At 44.4% G+C, this 22,951-nt stretch overlaps 1 protein-coding gene across 2 annotated transcripts in view; it reads right to left on the bottom strand.

Moving 5' to 3' along the window:
- The window catches only part of PRKCE (protein kinase C epsilon), a 538,653-nt gene that overhangs the window by 37,349 nt on the left and 478,353 nt on the right, over nt 1–22,951 (bottom strand). For both annotated transcript variants that reach the window (XM_007970759.3, XM_073022947.1), the window contains one exon: nt 4,758–4,896. In XM_007970759.3, the coding sequence (XP_007968950.1) occupies nt 4,758–4,896 (139 nt within the window). The remainder of the gene's footprint in view (nt 1–4,757; nt 4,897–22,951) is intronic.

The following is a 22,951-nucleotide window of genomic DNA, read 5'->3' as shown; positions in this document are numbered from 1 at the left end:
CTTTAAAAAAAAAAAAAAAAAAAAAAAAAAAAAATTAGCTGGGCATGGTGGCATGTCTATAGTCTCACCTACTTAGAAGGCTGAGGTGGAAAAATCACTTGAGCCCGGGAGGTTGAGGCTGTAGTGAGTCATAATCACGCTACTGCACTTCAGCCTGGGTAACAGAGTGAGGCCCTATCTCCAAAAGAAAAAAAAAAAAGGATCTTTTCTGATTGGCTATTCTATTTGGTCTGCTCTCCATACACATATGTCATAAATACATGATACACACACATATAAATATGTAGCAAGTCAATGATGTGTGTATATATATATACACACACATATATATTCATACATATATATCATATATATATGAGGACGAGATCCAATAGAAAAGACTAGAATTTAATATCACCTTTCAGCTATAGAGAGCTTTGTATTTTACAGTACGCCTTTAAAATATAACATATATAAATAAAATATGTAGCAGGGCAATGATGTGTTTGGCTCAGAGGAAAAATAAATGCTGAGCTGTCCCCTCTACAAGGAAGAGATCATGAAGTGATATTCCCATTCCACAATTATTTTCTCTTCTTATTAGAGTAGGATTAGGCATGGCTCTGCCCAGAAACAGGAGGGTGGATGAGATGGCCAATCCAGGTCCATAATTCTACAAAGAATTTCAAAAAGTGAAGGAGAAACAAGGTTGGTGTGCATGTCCTGAAAGGGGGAACACTTTGAGGACCCTGAAAAACAAGGTAAAGTTCATGCCTCGTCATTCCAGCCCATAGGACACCTTGGGCAGATAACGTCTCAGGCGGGGGACAAGGCTCCAATTTAGTTCTCAGATTTCATGGTGGCCAGGGAAGAGGCTGAATTCAAGTATCTGGACTTTCTGTGGTCTACTCAAAATACCCTTCTAGAGATTACAAATTGCTTAGGATTAACTAGACAGATTTGGATAGAAGAAACATTTAGAAACAGTTAAAACACTCACAGTTTAGGAATCTTCTGAATTTGGAATGAAAAGGAATGTGAGCAAATGCAGCCAACTCTACATTACTTGGGTCTGGTAATCTTTTTAGCTAATACCTTTGGTCTAAGCCCAGTGGTTAGTCTTCCTCGAGCTGTAAGGTCAGAGCCATGGGCTCCACTGTCCTGAGGAGCCAGTGATTCTTCTGTGCTCCAAAGCCAGCGCCAACTCCTCCCTCACCCTGGAAAGACACAGCGCCCAACTTAAGACCCCTGCCTGTCCCTACGAGTTGCAGGCACTTTCTCACTTTCCACATACCACTGTGTTGTTAGTTATTTTTTCATGGCCAACTGTCTCCCCAGTGCAACTAAAAGGTACCAGAGGGTAGGAGCTGTAACATGCTCCTGAGCCCATTGCTGCGGCTAGCCTGTTCTATCATCCAGGAGACAGTCAACATTTTGTGACTGGCTAGCATGCATGGCCACCGTGTGTATCTACCGGGCATGCTCCCTTCTCTCCTGGGCTCAGGGCACACTGGGTGCTACAGTGGCTGCCCTCCAGCTTCTCGGAGGGAGGCAGCTGGGTTCTGTGCCTTCAAGGGGTGGGGAGAAGGTGGCTTGTGTGTGCTGAGACTGGATGGTGCTGTGGAAACTGCAGAGCCACCCTGCCACCCCGCTCCAGGCCCCTTCCACAGCCTTCTCGTTTTGGGTGGCATCTTTTGTAAGATTCCTTTCAGGCTTGGCTCTAATTATCTGCTTCCTAATTAACTGTCGGCAATGGATCTGGGCAGAAGGGTAAGGCTTCCATGCCACGGGAAGGCACCTGGAGTGGCAGCCAACCCCTCAAGTGTGTCAGAGCTGGGGAGAAGGGAGAAGGCATTGGGCCTGATGATGCCATTACCAAAGGCTGGTGGCCATTTCCTGGGGAGCAGGGGCTGGGAGTGGAGAAAGCAGAGGGGGTGCCACAGGGCATACCATGTGGTAGGAAGAGAAGCCTTGGGGCAGAGCTCATGCCTCCAAAGGTGTCTCTGGTTTTGAGGTTAGCTCAGCACCTTATCACCTCTCCCATTTGAATAGAGGCTTCTGCTTTCTCAAGCATTTCCATGCTCTAATCTCATTAGATTCTCAAAGCAGCTTGATGAGGTAGGTAGGGCAGGAGTTATGGCTCCTTTGAAAGATGAGAAATCTGAGACTCAAAAACATTTTGTGACTTCATCAAGGTCACATGTGTGCATTTGTGGACAAGTCTGGACTCAAGACTCAATTCTCAGGATTGTGTTTCCTATCCCATCACACAACCCAACAATGATGATAACAATGAAGCCACCATTTAGCCAGCACTCCCTGTGGGCTGGGCACTGGGCTAATGCTTTAGAGGCATAATCTCATTTAATCTTCCCAGTAGCCCTCGATGAAGGCAGCAATACCTTTATCAGCTGTAATTTGCCTACAGCAAGACCAGGGATTGTCATTGCCAGTGCAGAGATGTTTCTGCATAGGGGGCACAAAGGCTAGAGCAGGAAGGAAGAGTGTCTGTGCTTCATTGTGAACAGAGATCAGAGTTGTTCATTGTGAGTCTCATCAATGGATTGCTTTTCATGAAAGCTGAGTGGCTGTTTTGTTCATCATAAAGTGAACGTTCTGTCTTGGGTTGGGTCCTTAACTATACCATGGGCTGTCAACTGTTAGACTCCAGCATCGACTTACAGAGGAACTGGAACTGAGTATTCTAACAATGAAGAATGAATGAAGAAGATGAGAAAAGCAGTTCCCTGTTGAAAGCTCTCACTTTCATTTATTGCTCCTTGAAGGCTGAATTCCTAGTGTTCTTGCTAAGGGAATACACTTGCAGAGAGACTGAAATCCCTACTCTTCAGATCTCTTAAAAGATAAAGGTTCTAAAGGGAAACCACCTACTAGTCATCACCTTCACTTCGAGATGTTCCTCCGACCTCCCCTGTCTTGTCTGGTCTGTGAAGCCTCCTGACCATCAGTCCCTCACTCCCTGCCTTCTGATCTGCATGGCTGTGGCCTGCCTTCTTCCTGGGATGGATCTGACTAGGACCCTCCTCCACTGGAACCCTGAGTGGGTCCACAGATCCTACAGGATCAAAGCCACATTCCTTGGGTCTTTATCCCAATCTCATTCATTACAATGAGTACCAGGAAACCCTATGATCTAGCTACACTTTTTAACTGTCCTGGAAAAGCCCAAGATGTTTTTGTCCCTTGGCCTTTGCTCATGGTGGAATGTCATAAGTTCTCATTTTTTAACAAACCTTTCTATAAGAGCCTGATTTGTGTGCTGGATCCTGGCAGTACCCAGATTAGAAACACAGACCCTGCCCTCAAAGGATCTAGGGCCCAGGGACATTGAACCTCCTTTCCTGTCCTGCCCCCATTCCAGTCCTGTTGTTTTCAGGAATACCCTCCCCACCCCTTCCGTCAAAGGAAATCCTCATTCTTTACAACTCAATTCATCCACCAGGTGCTCCAAGAAGCCTTTCCTGATCCCTGAGGATACCATCTTGTTTTATGTGCCTATTTATTCTGCTTAATTAGTTGTTTACTTATCTGTCACTCCCTTTAGACCAAAAGTTTCTTTAGAATAGGACAAGTGTCTCAGTGATTTCTTTATCCCCACATTGCTTTGTGCCTAGCAGGTGCTCTAACAATGCCCACTGAAAGAAATGAGCTCTGAATGGGCTAATACCTATCTGATCCGCCATGGGCGATGTTAGTGGGGATTGGTACTTCTTTCCTATCTTACATGTCTCAGAACCATGAAGATCATTTTGATTGTCTATGACAGGCCATGTCTTAAACCTGAATCATATCACACCAGGTATCTCTCAGTTTGGGCAGGAATAAGGCAAACAAACACTTCATGCCGAGCAAAACATCCCAAACAACTTTCATGAAAGGCGACCTATTGGAATGGGCCACAGTGAATATCTCTGATATCTGTATATAATGAGGCGCCGTCACTCTCCTCTTCCTGCTCCATCCTGTGTACCCACAGCGTACAGCTGCCACTATGCGGGAAATGGCAAACAGTTCCTGGTTTCACTGTTAGTAAATTATAGCTGATAAAGTGAAGTTCCCGTGATCAGTGATGCTCCTGTATTCTGATTTTATTTTTTACTTTTTTTTTTTTTTTTTTTACTGAGACAGGGTCTTGCTCTGTCACCCAGGCTGGAGAGCAATGGTGCAATTATGGCTCACTATAGCCTCAACCTTCTGGGCTCAATCGATCCTTTCACCTCAGCCTCCCGAGTAGCTGGGACTACAGGTTTGCACCACTATGCCAGGCTAATTTTTGTATTTTTTGTATAGACAGAGTTTCACCATGTTGCTCAGGCTGGTCTTGAACTCCTGGACTCAAGTGATCTGCCTGCCTTGGTCTCCCAAAGTGCTGGGATTATAGACGTGAGTCACTGTGCCCACCCTATTCTGATTTTAAAGACATGAAAACAATAATAAAAGTCAACAAATTTCTCTTGGTCAAAGATTTATTGGTGGTTCTGGACTAGGATGGGAAAGAGATGTTCAGTGAGAACTTGCCCAGGTTTGGGAAACAGTTTGTTACTCTCATTTCACTCATCATCTCCCCAACACTAGGACTTCTTGACAGACATCAATCAACAAACTTTTTACCTTCCCTTTTCTCCCTCCTCCCTAGAATCCATCCTGGTTTTCCAGAGCCTTCCCCCAGTACCACTAGATGACCCCAGTGCATGGGTTTGGACCCCTGCCTCGGTCCTGGCACCAGGAGGAGGTGAACCTTTGCACACAGGTCTTACCTCGGGAGCTATGTAGTCAGGAGTCCCACAGAAGGTGGTGGTCGTTACACCATTCAGAATCCCTTCCTTGCACATCCCAAAGTCAGCCAGCTTGCAGTGACCTTCTGCATCCAGAAGGATGTTGTCCAGTTTCAAATCCCTGCAAGATAGGCCAGGACCATATTGTCAACATGCCACTCAGCCCAATATAATCTTCTTGAGTTGAAGGTATGTGCATATCTTAGGGAAAGCTCCAGAAAAAAAGTCCTGAAAGAAGCTTGCATTTCTTGAAACCCATCTGAGTCCAGGGGCTCTGTCTCACATTAGTCAGCCCCTAATGGCACCTCAGCTTTCTTCAGCAAGAGGGAGGAACGTCCGTAACCCCAGGAATATATCAACTGCTGTGGTTTAATAGATCTAAGTCAGTAGGTATATATGGAAGCCCTGCTATGCACCCATATTCATATTAATCAGACCCTGCTGTGAAAGAAAGAAGCATCTACGCCTGTCCCTTATGAACTAACCATGGGGATCAGCTGGGGGTCCCTGCATGACACATAGAGACATCAATGAAACAGATAAAACCACCTAAGAGTCAGGCGCTACTTTATAGAGCACCAAGCGAGCTGTTGTGTGTCAGAGCAGGAGACCACAAACAGCTAGTGCAGGCAGTGAGGGCCTCCAGGAAATAGCGCCCCTCAAGAGAAACTTGGCTAGGAGGTAAGGGTCGGATACACTGTGAGGAGAGAAGATGGGAGAGAGGAGAAGGCCAATATACCTGATGCAAAAGGTAGTGAGGAGGCCAGAGAATTGGGCCGCAGTGAATGGTGAAGCAAGACAGGAATGTTTTGCTCAAAGAGCCTGGAATGCTAGGAAAAAGAATTTGAAATGCATGCTAACAGCAATAAGCATCCTGCCTGCATGAGCACAACGCATTTGTAAGATCTCTTTCCTAGGGGCCAGCAGGCTGGGTGGGGGAAAGGTCTGGAGGCAGGAAGGCAGGCACATTGCTTATTATCACCTGGACTCACAGAGCCCACGTGGTTCTGTGCAGCAAGCAAGAGCCATAGGGGCATGCCAGTCTCAAACAGTGCAGCTCCCTTGGGGCCTGTTTTACACTTTGGGGTTCTAGGTAAGAATTCCCTGCCACCATGCCTGGAACCTGCAAGCCTGATCCCGTAGAAGAACCCAGACTGCATTGTGGTCTCCACCCTGGGCTCCCCGAAACAGCCATTCTGGGATGGAGGGTGAAGGGTCTTGCAAATGAGGCCCATTCCTCTGCACACAGAAAGCAGGGGGGCCTGTTGGTGTCAAGATGTGAACTCCGGTCATTGCCGGGGATCCAGGCCTGAGTGCAAAGGTGGGGCAGGAAGCACTTTAGGACCTGCCTGCATTGTACCCATGACCCCGTTTCTGCTTACAGCTGGGACTTCTTGAGAGAAAAGAGCATATAAAATGTGCTGCTCTAAGCAAATGCTCATGAACTACAGAAAGAACAGTGAGCCCAACCAAGCTGAGCCCCTGGGACCAGGGTTCCCTCACCCCGACCCTGGCCACTGTGTGTGGTCAAGGCCCAGCTCTGGCTATGGGTGATGGAGCAGTGAGACAAATACTGGGTTGGGACTCAGGGCCTGAGTTTGTAGCACTGGTTGTAGCCTTGTCCTGGTAAAGTCACCTTGCTGGTCTGTGACCTTATCTGGTGAATCAGAATGACACGCTCCTGCTTGTAGGCTTATTTGAAGGACTGATGATGTGTGTAAAGTAGAAGGTCTTTAACATTGTCACACTCACTTTCTTCATGAAGGAACCAAGTTCAAGGGAACCGGGTGAACTGTCTGCCTACTTGCAAATGTCCGAGTCCTTGAGAAGCTGACAGCTGGGGCCCCACTGAGTCACATGCCCCTCTATTTCCTCTATTTTGTAGTATCCAGTGCTGCCAAGCCCCATGGCACACACGATCAGCACAATGGTGATACTAATTGGAAAAGGAACAACAGTGATGCTTCTTTATGTGTGGGAAGCACGTCGCAGTTCACGGTCCACGCTCAGCACTGTGAATTCCATTAAACAGTTCCATTGCACAGCACTGTGAGCTAGAACAAGCACACGTGGCAACTACCCTTACAGAAATAAGTCAATGGAAGCCAGAAGAAGTTAGGTAGTTACAGGTGGTGAAGGCTTGGTGGATCTGCCCTGCAAGCCAGCATCCTTGTCCCTGTGTGCCGCACTCCTCTGCCCTCCTGCCTTCACATTGGTTGACTTCTTCTAATGCCAGTCACCAAGCCCAACTTCATAAAATACCCCAAATGCCATCCCCTAAGCACTCTTTTCAAAGCCTTTGTTATGTCTGAGGAAGGACTTCTTCTAATTTTGCAGAAATTGAATGGATTCAGAAGATTCCAAGCCAGCTTGAACCTTGCCCCTTTTCTGACTCAGGCTGCAAGTCTCCGCCTTTCCTTCTGCCCGGGGTTGCCTCAGGCGGGGCAAAGAAGGAGGAAGGCCTCACTGCTCCCCAGCTCCTGCTCTTCTTTGCCCTCCCCTGCACTGGCCCCAGATGCTTACCCTCCCTTTGCTTTCTACCCTTTCTTCTCCCCAGGAGAAATGTGGTCCAGGGTGGCTGCCACAGCCAAGCATCGTCTGCAGGCAGCAAGCAGCAGCTGCCCTTGGCTATGGCTGGGGCAGGCCCTGGCCACAATGCTTCCTCCGGCTGTCTTGCCACTGAGGCCTGAAGCCTGCCCCTGGTCACTTCCTCCAATTACCCCTCTGTATTTCTTGAAAACTCTAACTGTCCATATAAAACCAAGTCCAGGAAGAGTTAGGGACTTATGTTCCTCTCCTTAATGACAGAAAAAGTTAGAGTGGGTCCAAAGACTTCCGGGAGCCAGAAGGGCCATTGCCAGGACTTTCTATTTCTCTGGGGGGGTCTTCAGTTCCATTATAAAGAAAAGAGCTCACACCTCTGGGACTAAACTTGCCTGGCACTGGGTTCTCAGTGGCAAGCAGTTCATGAGTGGGGTTTCAGTGGATGGGATGGCTCAGGGAAGCCCAGTGCCATGATGGCTCAGGGGTGGGGGTAGGGGCAAGATGCAGTGGAGGTGGAAGGTGGTAGGAAGAGAAAGAGCTAGTCTTTCCCTAAGAGATTCCTTCATGGTTTTCTTACTAGCACTGCTACCCCAGGACCTCTGAATTTCCACTCCTTATTCCTGCCCCAGGAGTCTCCTGGCTGTATGTTTTCAGTGCTGCCTCTTTGCTAGGGGCCTGTAGACACTCCTGGGGAGGAAGATTGGGAATAATGGTTTCCCAGCCTTGCTTACTTTGGGGTCCTGCTGGCAGGCAGAACCGGGCAGGCTGTCTATTCTCCTGAGGGTTCCCATGGTGTTCAGTGTTCAGGGGACATGGTCAGGCAGGTAGCAAGAACTCATCAAACTTGCTGGAGACTGACAGCTTTGCAAAGAGGGACAACTGCCCAGATATTAGTCCCTGTGTACTCGGTCCTCAAATGCAAGGCCAGGGTACTTTTGAGGAATGGGACATTTTTTAAAGAGGGGGGTCATTTTTTTAATAGAGGGGAGTAAACCCAGCAAAATTTCTTTCCTAATATGTGAGCCAATGTGACTAGCCTATACTCATTTATCTATTTACAGTTTCATTCAATTTTTCTTCAATAGGTAATACATTCATGGGTTCAAAAAACCAAAAAGTATGAAAGGGCATGCAGTAAAAATTCTCCCTCCTGCATCCATTCCCTGGCACCCTTTTCTCTCTCTACAGGCGTTTCTTTTTATTCATGCCCTGTGTATTCTCTTGATCATACTTTATATATAAATAAGAAAATATGATTATATATTCATTTCCCCTCATTTAACTAAATGAGAGCTTACTGTACATGTTCTTTGGGACTTTATCTTTTTCACTTAATACATATTGAAGCTCTTTCTGTCTTGGCACTTAAAGAGCCTTCTAATTCTTTATTGTAGCTATATAATACTCCACTGTATTTATTGGGGGACATTTAGGATGCTTCTGGCATATGCTATCAAACAGTGCTGCTGTGAATAACCGTCTACATAGGACATTTCACACACGTGTGAAGGTAACTGTACACATTTCCTAGAAAAGAAATTTCTGAATCAGGTACTACAAGAATGTGAATTTTGATGGATGTCGCCAAACTGCCCTTCTTGGAGGCAGAACAATTTATACTTCCATCAGCAACATATGACGGTGCCTGCTTCCCACATCCTTGCCAACATGGTATATTATCAAGTTTTGGTAGTTTGATAGGTGAAAACAGTATCTCATTATATTATTAAGTTTCTCTGTAAGTTTGAGCATATTTTCATGTATTCAAAAGAGATCTGTATTATTTTTCCATGAATTATTGCCCATTTTTCTTTTGTGGTGTTTGTTTTTTATCGATTTTTAGGAGCTCTTTCTATATTAGGAAACAAACTTCAAGCATGAAAGGGCATACAGTAAGATAAGAATTGCAAACACTTATCCCAGTTTTTTGTCTGACTTTTGGCATTGCTTATGGTGGTTTTGTCATGCCAATATTATTTATTTTTATGTAATTGAATTGATGTTTTATAACATGAGTTTGGATTTTATGTCTTAATTTGAAAGGCTTTACCCATTTCAAAGTTATAAAAGTATTCTCCCGAGGTTTCTCCTAGTACTTTTATGTTTTCATTTGATAAATGTAAGTCTTTGATATATTTGGGACTTGCTCTGATAAAAGATGTGTGATATATATCCAACTTCACTTGTTTTCAGAAACTTTGTAAGTTGTCCCAATACCATATGTAGAATAGGTCACTTTTCCTCACTGATTGAAATACCACCTTCATCAAATACTAGTACTAAATCCTCTCATGCACTTGGATTTTTCCTGTACCTTTTATTCTACAACATCACTCTATACCACACTCTTCTAATTATTGCAGGTTTATAATGCCTTTTAACACTCGGTAGTACCGGTCTACATATTATTATTTTTCAAAATTTCCTGGCCATTCCTGTTTATTTTTCCATATGAACTTTAGAACCATTCGTCTAGTTAAAAAACAATCCTGGTGATGTCTTTATTGTGAATATGTGTAAAGTTATAAATTAACTTAGGGAGAGTTGATATTTTTAAGATGTTGAGTCTTCCCTTCTTATCCAATAATACTTTGTGTCTTTCCATTTTCATGTCATCTGTGTCCCTTAGAAGCATTTTAAAATTCTCTCATATAGATCTTGTAAATTTCTTATGACATTTTCTGGCAGATTGCTGGTTGTCCCAATATCTATTCTCACTTTCTTCCTTTGTAAGAGAACATTTACTTTCTATTTTTTAAGCCAGGCACATAGCTACATAGCCACGAACTAGAATTAAAAGCTGCGCTTGGAGCTGGGTGTAGTTATGTGACTAGGTTCTAGGCAATCAGATGTGTGGAAGTCTCCTTAAAAGGAAGAGCCTTACTCTTCTTTTTCTTTCCTCCTTCTATATATTCTCTCTCTCTCTATATATATGTGTGTGTGTGTGTGTGGGTATATATACACATATATATTTATACATATATACATATGTATATATACCCACACACATATACACACATACATATATACACACACACATATATGTTCTTCTATATATTCTGTATATTGCATGAATGAGGATATAATACCTAAAGTAGTAGCAGCCACCTACAACCATAAAGACAAGGACTAAGTCCTAGGAATGGTCACTGGACCATCAGCCTTCAGATAACTTTCATATGAAAAAGAAATAAACTTGTATCTTATTTAGAGCACAGTTGTTTTGGGTTTATATGTTAATTGTCATGGAATCCACTTCAAAATAATACAGGCTATTATTTTATATTTTAAATTCCTCTGGTAAATGGGGGCTTTCTTCTGTTATGTCTTCTATCTGGTCGCACACGTACAGGCTAGGTATTGATTTTTGTTCATCATTCTGTGCCTTGCCATTATACTGAACCCTCAGTTTTTGTAACAGTTTTCCAGTTGATTCTCCTGGATTTTTCAAATTGTCTGCTATTAATGATTAATTTACCTCTTCCTCTTCAGTACTTATACTTCTAATTCATTTCTTCTGTCTGATTGTGTTGACTGGAACCTCAAGAAAAATGCTAAGTAATAATCGTGATAGCATCTTTGGTGGTCCCTGATTTCAGGAGGGCCACTCCTAGCATTTCCCCCTCAGCCTGAACGCCTTTGTGATAGCCCTTGTTGTCTGACACCTGGATGGATGGCTACTTTACTCTCCACTTGAATGAAGACTTACGAGAACTTCCATGGAACCCCACTTCCTCCCCCAGTGCCAAGAGCCAAATGGGATGTGGGCTATAGGAATGTGATAAGAACGAGGTTCTTCAGCTTCCCTCAAGTCCAGTGTGTCTTAACCTTGCCATGCTGTGACCAGATTGACATGTGGGGCTGGATAATTCTTTGCTGTGGGGGGCTGTCCTGTACACTGCAGGATGTTTACTAGCACCCTGGTCTCTATGCATTAGATGCTATGAGACGCTATGCATCTATGCATTAAATGCATTAGATGCTATTAGTACGCCCCCTCTCCAGTCGTGACAACCAACTGTCTCCAGACATTGCTAAATGTCCCTTGCAGGCCCTCTGGTTGACGACCACTGCTCTAATCTGAGTCTTAAGAAGTGATCAGGGCTCTTAACATGGCCTGGCCTGGAGCCAAACAGAGATTTGGAAACCATGCCCTGGCTACAAGGAAAGGATGCATTCGCCTGGCGCATCCTCTGCCATTTTACTCCCGGGAGACAGGAATCCTGACTCTACCAAGCCTGCTCACATTTGGCATCTTCAACCTACATTTTTAAATGTATGAGGAAACTGAGGCTCAGAAAAGATAACTTGTCGGAGGTCACATGGCTGGTAAGAGGCAGCGTGGGCTGACCCTACATAACTGCCTGTGACCACCTATCAGATAAAATGAGAGAGGTATGAGTTGGAAATCTCTATTTGATGCTTGGACTAAAATTCCTCTGGGCTGGGAAAAGAAGTCTTTGCGGTGAGGAGAACATGGAGCCCAAGGGATCACAGACACTACCAGGCACAGACCCACTTCGAAGCAGGGTGACACAATGAAGCTCTTCTGGAAGATCTCTTCCAGAAAATCACAACATGGCAAGAAAGGAAATTCCCTAAACAATGTACTTTAAAAATATTCTATAAAACCTATCTGAGCAGGAAAAAAATAAGACCTAGCAGTTATAGTGTCAGGGGAAAAACAAAAAGTTTGACTTCTAAGACCAACTATACAAACTAATTTATTAGGGGAGGAAAATGGAAAGGCATCAGTGAGTACAAACAGATCCCTAATGTGATTTTGCTGCAAGGCAGTGAAGAAATGGTCTAAGACTGAGGGAGAACTGGTATGCAAGGAAGGTCTTGTATCAAGATAACTGCTGGAGATGGGATGAGACCAGTGGTGGGTCAAATTCTACTTCTACTTTTAACGTGACAAGAAACTGACTTTTTTTTTGAGACAGGGTCTCACACTGTAATCCAGATTAGAGTGCAGTAGCGCTATCTTGGTGCAACCTCTGCCTCCCAGGATCAAGCGATTCTCCTGCCTCAGCCTCCCAAGTAGCTGGGATTACAGGCATGCACCACTACGCTCCAGCTAATTATTATTATTATTTTTTTTTTGTAATTTTAGTAGAGACAGGGTTTCACCATGTTAGTCAGGCTGGTCTCGAACTCCTGACCTCAAATGATCCACCTGCCTTGGTCTCCTGAAGTGCTGGGATTACAGGCATGAGCCACTGTGCCCAGCAAAGAAACTGACGGTTCAGGTCTCTAGCAATGTGTCTAGAATAATTTGAAACACATGTTTTGGCTTCTAAGAATTGCCTCCCAGGTTGGCTATTCATGTATGTAATTCTGGGTATAATAATTTATGTATAAGAAGTTGTGCCTACATGTGATCTGAGATGCTGAGTGGGTACCCAATGCTTCTCTTCCCGATGTCAGACCAGAAGTGAGGCAGCTGTGAATCTGAATCCCAACTCTGCCACTTACCAGCTGGGTAAGGTTGGGCTGGTCCAACATATCTGGAAGACTTAGTTTTCTTATCTGTTACATGGGGATAGTATTGCCATGATGGAATGACGTAACCTCTGAGAAAGCTCTAGCACAGCGCCAGATCCACGATATCCCAGAAATTCTGCCTCCTCCAGGGGTCTAACACTCATTTCTTAAAATACACATCCCATGCCAGTGCAAGTCACTAAATCCATAAAAATCCTTTTATTTTTGAAAAATATTTAAGGTCTCTTACGTGTATGAGGCACTGAGACAGATGCTGTGGGATGAAACATATGAAGTATATACAACTGTAACATAGGGGAAAGGGACAAACGATGTGGAATAGAGATGAGACTGACTGAGACTTTTAGCATAGCCCAGTGAGAAAGTCAGGATTCCTTTCCCCGGGACTGGGGAATGACACTGTGTACGGAAACGCAAAGTTCCCCGGGAAGAAAGCAAAGACAATGGGGCTCACAGGTAGGGGTGAGGCTGTGCAGATGTTGATCAACAGGATTCACGCAACAGCTTCCAGACACTTATACTTCTCAGGACTGGCCACCACTGTGTGCTATCACACACAGAATCCCTTTCCTTCCCACAACAGCCCTGGGCAGTCGGTATCATCATGGGTTTGCAGATAAAGAACCTGAGGTGGGGTGGGGGTGAGTAAACAAGACTAGGGAGGTGACTGGGACCTGAACTGTAGATGTTTAGTGGAATCCTGTTTTCTTTACCCTGCACCTCAGCTATCTCATCTGAATTTATCCTTTCCCATTTGGAAAATTGTATTTTTCTATATTGATGGTAGATTCCCTAAGAATAACAGCCAGAAAACTCTCCTTCTGTAAACCATACAGCATCTAGCAAAGACTTAGCACGTGTGAGGACCTTAACATATCAGAAAGAATGGGAAACAATTCTTTTATGCTTGACCTGAAAATTCACCATAGAAGAGCCCTGTAATGCTCCTTTATTCTTCGCTCATTTTCCAATGCCCTCACTTCCCTGGCATGCAAATTCCACAAAGCTCAGGCCTGAGTGCTGCAGAAATAACAGCAAATTCCTCCAGTTACTTGAAGATAAGAGAGTAGAAAAATTACTTCGTGTCCTAGAGCAGGCCCTCAAGGGAGATTATGAAGAAATCCTGCTTGTTTTGGGACAAATAGTGAAGACTCGTGAATGACTGTGGTCAATCAGACGGGAATATTGGCTCTTCTGGCAGATGTTACCAGGCACCTTCATAAATTTAGTAATACACTTGAGAGAAGGATATTTTTTCCAGCTCAACATTGTGGCAAATGTTGGTGACTGGCAGGCACCCTCTTCCTGACATTCTCTGCACAGGCACCTCCCATCACTCTCAGGAAGCAAGTCCCTCAAAGACCACCAGACAGAGGCCAAACACAAAGGCAAACAAAGTGCGTTTATTGCCCCTCCATCAAAAAAAAAAAAAGCATAATTTGTTTCTGAGCCCAAGGTAAATGATTTTCAAGTTCTCCATTGCAGTGCTGATAACCGAGAGTCAACGATAATATTTCATTCTGGGTCAATCTCCAGGGAAATTCTTCTCCAAGTCTTTGCATAGAAAAATTCAATCATTTAGAAGCAAAACAATTAACTACTTTTCTTCTTCCAAATGCTTTTATATCCCAAGCCCAGTGTGGAATCTTTTCTATTCCTTACTTCGTTTAATCCCAGAAGTGTTCTGTGAATCTGGTAAGACTATATTATCCCTACCTGCTAGATGAGGAAAAAGGGTTTGAGGGGTTATTTAACTGGCCCAGGACATACAGGTGGTGAGTGAGCAACAGAGTCCACCCTGCCTGACCCCACTTCCATGCTCTGAATCACTTCACTGTGTTGTTTGAGGAGAAAAAATATACATTGTGTCCACACGCCCGCCTTTTCATGGGACAGAGAACACAGTTGTAGTTTTTGGGGCGGTGGTTGTTTCTAACTATGGAAACATGCTTATAAGATGTAACTGATAAGCCAGACAATGCTATTTTGATCAAATAGATGTCCTCTCAACTCGAGAGAGAAGACTTTGAGCCACTACACTGACAGCTGGAAGCCTGAGGTGTCAAACAATATCTCGGTTTGAAGCCAAAATAAATAGCCTGGTACCTGGTTGATCCCGCCAACAGAAAAAATAATAATAAACAGCCTGTGGCTGTACCTGGGCATTAAGCCTTGGAATCACTACAGAGTTGCTTATCTGATTGCATGATCATCCAATTACTTTTTTTAACCCATAATAATGAAAGTACATTCTTATCCTTAATATTCATGGATAAAATTCTGATCCCTGCTGAGGAGAAACGCATTGCCTTGTGTTTCCAGCATGTGGATGAGCTACCCTGATGATCCATCGTGACACTTACACCTAGTTCCCCTATCCCTCTCCAGGTCAATCAACTTGGTCATCAAAACAGCTGTTTGGGCAGAGCCCAGGACAGACTGACCACAAGCAAGTCACTTTTCTGAGCATTACTGTCCTCACATATGAGATAAGACGGCTGGATAAGTTAATCCCCAAGGGTCCTTCCAGTCTAAGATCCAGGAAGCAAAGGCAGCTGGAGCCCGTGAAAGAACTTGCTTGAACTTGCAGTCCTGGCTGTTGCACACCAAATGTTTCCCCTTTCCACTTTGGAGCAAACCTTTGCCAGCAGGCATTTTTACACGAAATGTAAATCAGATGATGCTCCCCTGCTGCTTGCATTCTTCAATGGCACCCCAGAAGCAGGGTTGTCAGCATGGTGTGAGAGGCCCTTTGTGGTCCCCCATGGCCTTCTAGCCTCATCCATCCAGTTTGGATCAGGAGAGTGTATGACGACGGATGAGGCTAGAAGGCCAGAGGAACCTTTGGGTGGTCCCTGTCTCCTGTTCCACCATGAGTGTCTATCCTCCACAAGCGACCATTCCATGAGGGCAGGGTCTCCAAGTCCCCACAGTGTCTGATGCATCCCAGTGTCTCAATACCTACTGTTCAAAATGGATGAAGGAATAAGATCAGAAAAGTGAATTCACAGATCGTGGCCCCAAGCAGCCAGATGATATGAACATGCATTTCCAGATAATGTATGGAATGATTAAAACATTTTTATTGAAAATTATTAAAACTAAGGCCAAAACCATCAGAGGCAGCTGAATCCAACTTTCTCTTGCACTCTCCAATCCATTCTCCTTATTATACTCAGGAAGAGAACCAAGCAACACCCTCTTGTTGTGAGGTCTCTGCCTTTATCCCAAAGATGCCTCTCTTGGCCATTTTACCTAAAGCAGCCCCTCACTACCAACCCCAACCCTTCCTTTAATCTCAGTCACAGCACTTTGGTCAGCTCCTCCACAACAATGACCACAATTTGTCATTATTTTGCTTATTTCCTTGAGCATTATTGGTTTCCTCACATGAACTCCAGGAGAACAGAGATGGTGCCTTTGTGTTCACAGATTGGTCCCCAGGGCCCTGAAAAGTACCCAGTATTCGATGTTCACTGAATGTCAGAACAAAATGATGGGCAGGGTCTCTATGAAGTCCATTTTAGCATCCATCTAATTGGCGGCATGATTACAACTACTGATACATTGATTGTCTACTTGGCCCTATTATGTAACAATTCTATAATAGTTACTGAGTTTCTACTTGGAGTCTGTTTGAGGATATGGAGAGGGAAGAAAGACACAATCCCTGTTTTCAAGGAGATGCCTAGGGTCTAGAGGGAGAGATGGACATGAGGCCAGAGTACTAGGATGGCAAGTTCTGAAACCAGAGGGAGAAACAGGACATCATCACTGCCTTAGAAGGCAAGGATTGCTGGTCTCACCTCTTTTGGGCCCAGAGATTTGCAGCTCCAAGTCCAGCCAGTACTCTGTCGCCACAGAAAGGGCCACTCCAGCTGAAGGACCAAGAGTAACCTTTCTGGGGGCGTTCCTGGAGCCTGGTGGAAGTGGACCATAGAACCCAATGCAGGGTCCAGAATTCCCGGACAGGAAGGCCAGAAAACTGCACTTCAAGCTCCTTTGTCAGGACCAGATGCTGCCAAAACTAGTAGGCGTATGTCTTCCATGTCCAGCCACGTAAAGAGCCACGTGCTAGGAGATTGGTTAGCCCCTTGTAGGTCACCCTAGCCCAGATAAAGAGCTGAGGAAACGCAAATGTAACTCCACACAATTTGACGGGGATGTAGGGAAGGCACGTCTTCCTGCAAAGTGGGGGTCACCCAAGTTACTTGGAGGATATCAGAGGCCTCATTCAAGGTTAGAAGGCTGAAAATGGACTGACCTCTGAAGTGACAGAAAACAGATTTTATTATTCTTAAAAAAGAAGTCTTACATTTGTATTTGTTTAATTTGGCCATGGAAGGTATTTGCTTTAAGACCATGCGGTGCTTTCCAACGGCTAAGAAATGTGTCTGTGCGCGCACGTGTGCGCATATGCATACATGCCAATAAGAAGGGGTACGGGGTTGCGCTTACGCCCTGTTACGGGCCTAGACCTGTGGTCTGATGGACAACGAGGCTGCACGGGCTCAGGCGAATGAGGCAGATTAAGAAGAGTCCTCCTCTTCATTGGGGAGGACATAATGTGGTAGAGTTTACAAATCAAAGGCGATTAGAGATAAAGACAGCCTCCATTTCTCCATGTGATGGACATCTACTGAGCACTTATGACATACCAGGAAGGCCCAGGGTTTGGAGGGAGGCAGGAGGACAGCAGCAGTTCAGCTCATGCATGAGCTCGTGCATGCTGAACATTACTGATTCCCTAGAGGGACCTCACTGGACATGCTGGCTAGGTGTAATATGTGAAGGTTTGGGCTGCAGGAAAAGAATGAATGTGGGTGAGATTTTTCGAGAAGAGGATCACATATAGTGTGAGAAGAGAAGAGGGCTAGAAATGATCTGTGAGCAAGCACAACGCCTGATGGCTGGGACGTGGGACAGAGCAACCACACAGGACTTTGGTGTTCGAGAAACCCAAAAAGAGAGAGAATCTCAAACAAAGAGTGTAGTCAGTCCATGAAGGGCTCTGAACTTGCGTGGTTCAGAGGTCTTTTCATCCAGCTGAGGCCCAGGCAGATAGAGTCACTTGCCCTTACTTCTATTTATTTATTTTTTCTTTTTATGCTTTGAGACTCTGATTTAGAAATAATAATAATAATTAATAATAATAATAATAATTTGTTATATCTTTTGAGAAAAGACTTTCCAGACTAATAGAGGAATTGTGTGTATCAGGGTCTGCCCAGTGAATAGCTTTAGTAAAGAAAGGAACTGTAAACCTCAAACCTGCCAATGGGACAGAAGGAGAGTTCCAGAATTCCACTTGAAGAAAAAAAGAAAAGCAAGCAATAACTCTTGGAGTGACACTGGGAGACATGCCCTTTTTCTTTTTCTTTTTTTTTTTTTTTGAGACGGAGTCTCTCTCTGTCACCCAGGCTGGAGTGCAGTGGCCGGATCTCAGCTCACTGCAAGCTCCGCCTCCCAGGCTCATGTCATTCTCCTGCCTCAGCCTCCTGAGTAGCTGGGACTACAGGCGCCCGCCACTACGCCCGGCTAATTTTTTGTATTTTCAGTAGAGACGGGGTTTCACCCGGTTAGCCAGGATGGTCTCGATCTCCTGACCTTGTGATCCGCCCGCCTCGGCCTCCCAAAGTGCTGGGATTACAGGCATGAGCCACCGCACCCGGCCGACATGCCCTTTTTCAAGGCAGTAGAGTTGGCATGTGAGAAGAACCCCATTCAGAGAAGACCCCAAAAAAACCCACCAGAGTTCCGTGTTCCATAAGCCTTCCAGTCTTCCAAGCAAGAAGGACCCAGCAGCTTCTCCTTTGCCCACCCTTGGCCGTCCCTGAGGAGCAGGTTAGTTGGGGCAATGGTGACCCAGCCCAAATCAGCTCAGTGTTCCTGGGTGATCTCTTTCCTCTCCACTCCACCAGGCCCATCAGAAGGGGTGCCTATACTCTGGACATTTCTTTACTTCCTTCTTTTTAAAAATCACCCTTCCCTAAACTATGATCCCTTCTGAACTACTCGCAAATCTGCTCCATGTCGTTGAGCTAAGATGGACCCTTATGGCTTGAAATGTAATTTCCCCCAGGGAACTTGCAGAGATGGATCAGAAGATCCAGGAGAGTCAGTAGAGGTGATGAGGCATGGGGCACAGCTTCAAGACCACTTCTCAAATCCTGGCAGGAAGAGTCTAGATTTCCCTCTCCAGGGCCCTCCTGAAGGCCACAGCCTTACCCCTGCCTCTGAGTCCATCCCCAGCCAACTGCTTCCTTTTACCTCCTTTAACCTGAAGACTCTACTTGGAGCAAGATTTGAATTTTCTTGAAGCCATTCAGCTAAAATTCAGAGTGCTGTTCAATCCCTGACTTTGCTGGCAGTCATCAGCTGGATTATACTCACACTAGAGCAGGTTGTTTGGCCATAGATGTGGATGAAATATTAGTAAGTTATATTCAAGGAAGAGAGAGGTACTTAAAAAGGATAACCTATCTCTGCTTTGGGAAAAAGTGACCCCCAGTTTTTAAGCAAAGTCTCTCAATTACGATTCAGGTCATGGAAGCATCCTGATGGCACAAGGGTGCGCACACATAGTATAGCAGACCCTCACGTTTACCATTTGTAGTTTTACTCTTCTCAAGCTACTGTAAGGGTCTAAAACAAGCAGCATTTCTACCTGTGTAGAGGACATATCTTAATGTGTTTTCTAATGAAGTTACGTGTGGGTAGGTTAGCCGGCCAGCAAATGAGCCAGACCAAGTGGAAACAGAGTAATGAGGTCTGTGGAAGGAATATTTCTCAGCCAGAAAGCAAGTGCTTTGACCAAACTGAAGAAAGGAATGTGGAATTTGTTGGTGGTTCAGATCTATGACAAATAAATCCTTTAAGCAGTCGATTCTGAAATAAAGAAATCATGACTTAAAAATTTATTTTAGTAAGTGCTATGACAAAAATTGAAACTTCAGTGAAAGCTAAAAAGATAATTAACATGTGTTGTGAGAATGTACCCAGACAACATGTAACTCTCAATGTTTCTATGTATCAATGTCATGTTATATTAATCATACTATATACTTTATTACATATAACAAAGTATACATATAATGTATAACAAAGTATGTATGATAAAGTATATAGTATGATTAATATACGTAATGGTATATTTATATACGCATGTTCATATTTTATATGGTATAATATATACATATGGTATAAATATGACATAAAATCAATAAAAGTTTAATTATAACTTATTAGATTATACTTTGTGTTGTCTCTTTCCAATTTTGTAATTACTTTTACCAACCCAATGGTTTATGCTAATAAAAATGAAAACAACCACAAAAACAATTATACCTGAAACCTTAAGAATATACAAGAGCAAAATCTGTCATCTTATCAGGCTAAAAAAAGAAAATCACACAAAAAAAATCGCTATTTTCATGTGCTAATAGTCCCTAAGGGAGGTAAATTAAACAAATACTAATTTCCTAATCTGCTGATGACTGTCAAACAGCTTTTATTGCCAGAGATTAGCTGTTAAGATATACACCCACAAGCATACCTGCTCTTTTTTGAAAACGTAAGTGTTCTGATTTAATGGAAAACCACTGCAGGGCATAAATATAAACTATAAAACAATTAAAATAATAAATCCAAATGGCAGCATTTCCCAGCGAGTCTTACAACATCAAACTCAGCAGCTTCCAATCTGCAAGGCTCTGCCCTGAGCCCTGTAGTTTGCTAGGGCAAGGAGCAGGCACAGGCAGCTTCCTGTGGGTAGCCTTCAGTCAGCAAGAACACGAGGCTGCCTGGAGTGCCTGGTGGAAGAATGAGACAGTCAGCCCAGGGCTTAGGAGGTTCCAGGGCAGAGGCTACCCACAGGCTCCCTGTCAGCTTGTTCCCTTTCATAGAAAAAAACCCATATACTCATGCATTCAAATATTCATGGAGTGACTACCACGTGACACGCACTGTTCTTGGCACTATGGAATCATGTTCCCTATCCTCTTGGTGTTTATATCCCAGCATGGATAGAGACAATCAACAGATATAAAAATAAATAAAATAACGTTGAGGAGTAAAAGTGGTGTGAACGTACATGCTGAGATTAATTCTGGTCCATGCCCTCGTTTCTTTTCCACTCATCAACAGCTATGTACTGAGCACCTGCCTTGGGCTCCTGCCTTCCTTGGATGGGAGGTATCATTCTAAGACTTGGCTTCTGCCATCCTCATGTGAAACAAGGAGAAAACCATGAAGACCCTGTGCTTACTGATGGTGCTGTTGAGCCTTTACTGGTGTGCCTCATGTGGAGGGGTTCCTTGAATTCTCCCCAACCTCTGAAATAGGTACTATCATCACTCCCATTTTAAAGATGACAAATCTGAGACCTAGAGAAGGTGCACGCCTTGCCCAGGGGCCCACAGCTAGTATGGGGGTGGGAAACTAAGATTTGAAACTCACAGAGCAAACCCTTAGCCACCCAGTTTCTAGGCTGGACGGTGGAGGAGAAGGTCCTGAGAAGCCCTGAGCTCCTCCAAGAAGGACCCACATCTGCTATGCTGTCCATATTTTCCTCAAGTCCATAGCACCTGCTCCAGAGTCAGGTGCCCAGGAGCAGGGCGAGAAATACTGACTGCCTGGTCACTCTCTGGTGGTCTCTCCCCAGGATCACCAACATTTTCAGTGCAGAAGGTCTTTAGGTGTGTGGTTATCCAGCCCTGACTTCTCAATGATGACACTTCATTGGCTTATTAATCTTATTTGTAATGGTCAATCACGTATTTGGGGCCATTGGAAAAGGGATTAAAAAATCGAAGACATAAAGATTAGAGAACATTTACCAAAACAGGGCGCTCCCATGATGCTACTAAAGGATTAGTAAAGCCGAGACACCTGAGCCTGAGCAGGAGAACGTGACGTCTCCCAGGCTAAGTTTGAAGATTACTCTGATTTAGTATTAATAATGTGTGAATACAATGTCTTAGTCTCACTTAGGTTCAGGTTCCTAACCCGTAAAATGGGGATAACAGTACTCATTTGAAAGGCTTACTGTGATGCCTAAATGAGGTAATATGGAAAGCGTTTATACCAGTTCCTGGCACAGAGTGGGTGCTTAACAAATATTAGTTCCCATTGCCCTTCATGAGCAGTTTCCAAACTTAACCATTTAAACCATGAGTTCATTACCCCTTTCTCACATACTAAAAAAACCACTGTCACTTAAACAGATTCGAGTATCTGCTCTTTTTTGTTGTTGCCTGACAACATTACAAGTGATGCTGGAAGGGAACAACACAATGGCCAATGACAACACCAACTAGAGGGGGAACCAGGTAAGGAATAGAAAGAGGATATCATTGGAATAATTCGTCCAGGAATTGCAACCTGGTGGGTGCACCTGCTTGCTTTCATTTTATCTTTACTGCCCACTGTAGCTGACTTTGTCTGCCACAAAGGGCGTACCTCAGTGTGTGAACTGGGAAGCAAATGGAACACCAAGGCTTGGCCTTCTTGATACTCCCGTGACTTTTGAGGCAGTGGCATGAAGGCAAACCGGCTGTGAGCTGACCCGCTGTGGTTTCCCATGGCCGTGTCTGAGAAGCACAGCTGTGTTCCAGCCTCCTTAGTTCCTGTCCGTTTTCCCATTGATTTTCCAGTTTGCCTACTGTATCTGTGAGCTGTCTCATGTTTTTCCAGCAAATTCTTTATCCATGCAAGTTAGACAGAGCTGTGCATGCTACTGAGAACTCTGACCGAACTCCCAAGTTCCAGGACAGTCTAATCCTTGATCCTCAATGGTAAAAGGCTGCCCACAATGATAGCCACTCACTGTCAAAGGTTTACCAACTCAGAACTATCTCAAGATCCAAGTCAGTGTGGAGAGGCCCCGCTGGCCATCATACATTCCCCACAAGTGCACAGCGCTGATTGATAGCAGAGACCAATACTGTGAAAAGCAGTCGAGTGCAATATGACCAGCATTACAAATGCAGTGGGGTTCTATGCCCTAAGAGAAGGCCAGGGCAAAAATTAGCTACTGGATGAATATTGCCATGACTGTGAACATCTAGACGCTGAGAGGTTAGGATCAGATGCTGGTTTAGGACATGCTGTCTCTTTTATATATA

Source organism: Chlorocebus sabaeus, chromosome 14 (assembly GCF_047675955.1).
Source record: "Chlorocebus sabaeus isolate Y175 chromosome 14, mChlSab1.0.hap1, whole genome shotgun sequence".
Classification (NCBI taxonomy): domain Eukaryota; kingdom Metazoa; phylum Chordata; class Mammalia; order Primates; family Cercopithecidae; genus Chlorocebus; species Chlorocebus sabaeus.
This window is presented reverse-complemented; position numbering and strand designations above follow the sequence as displayed.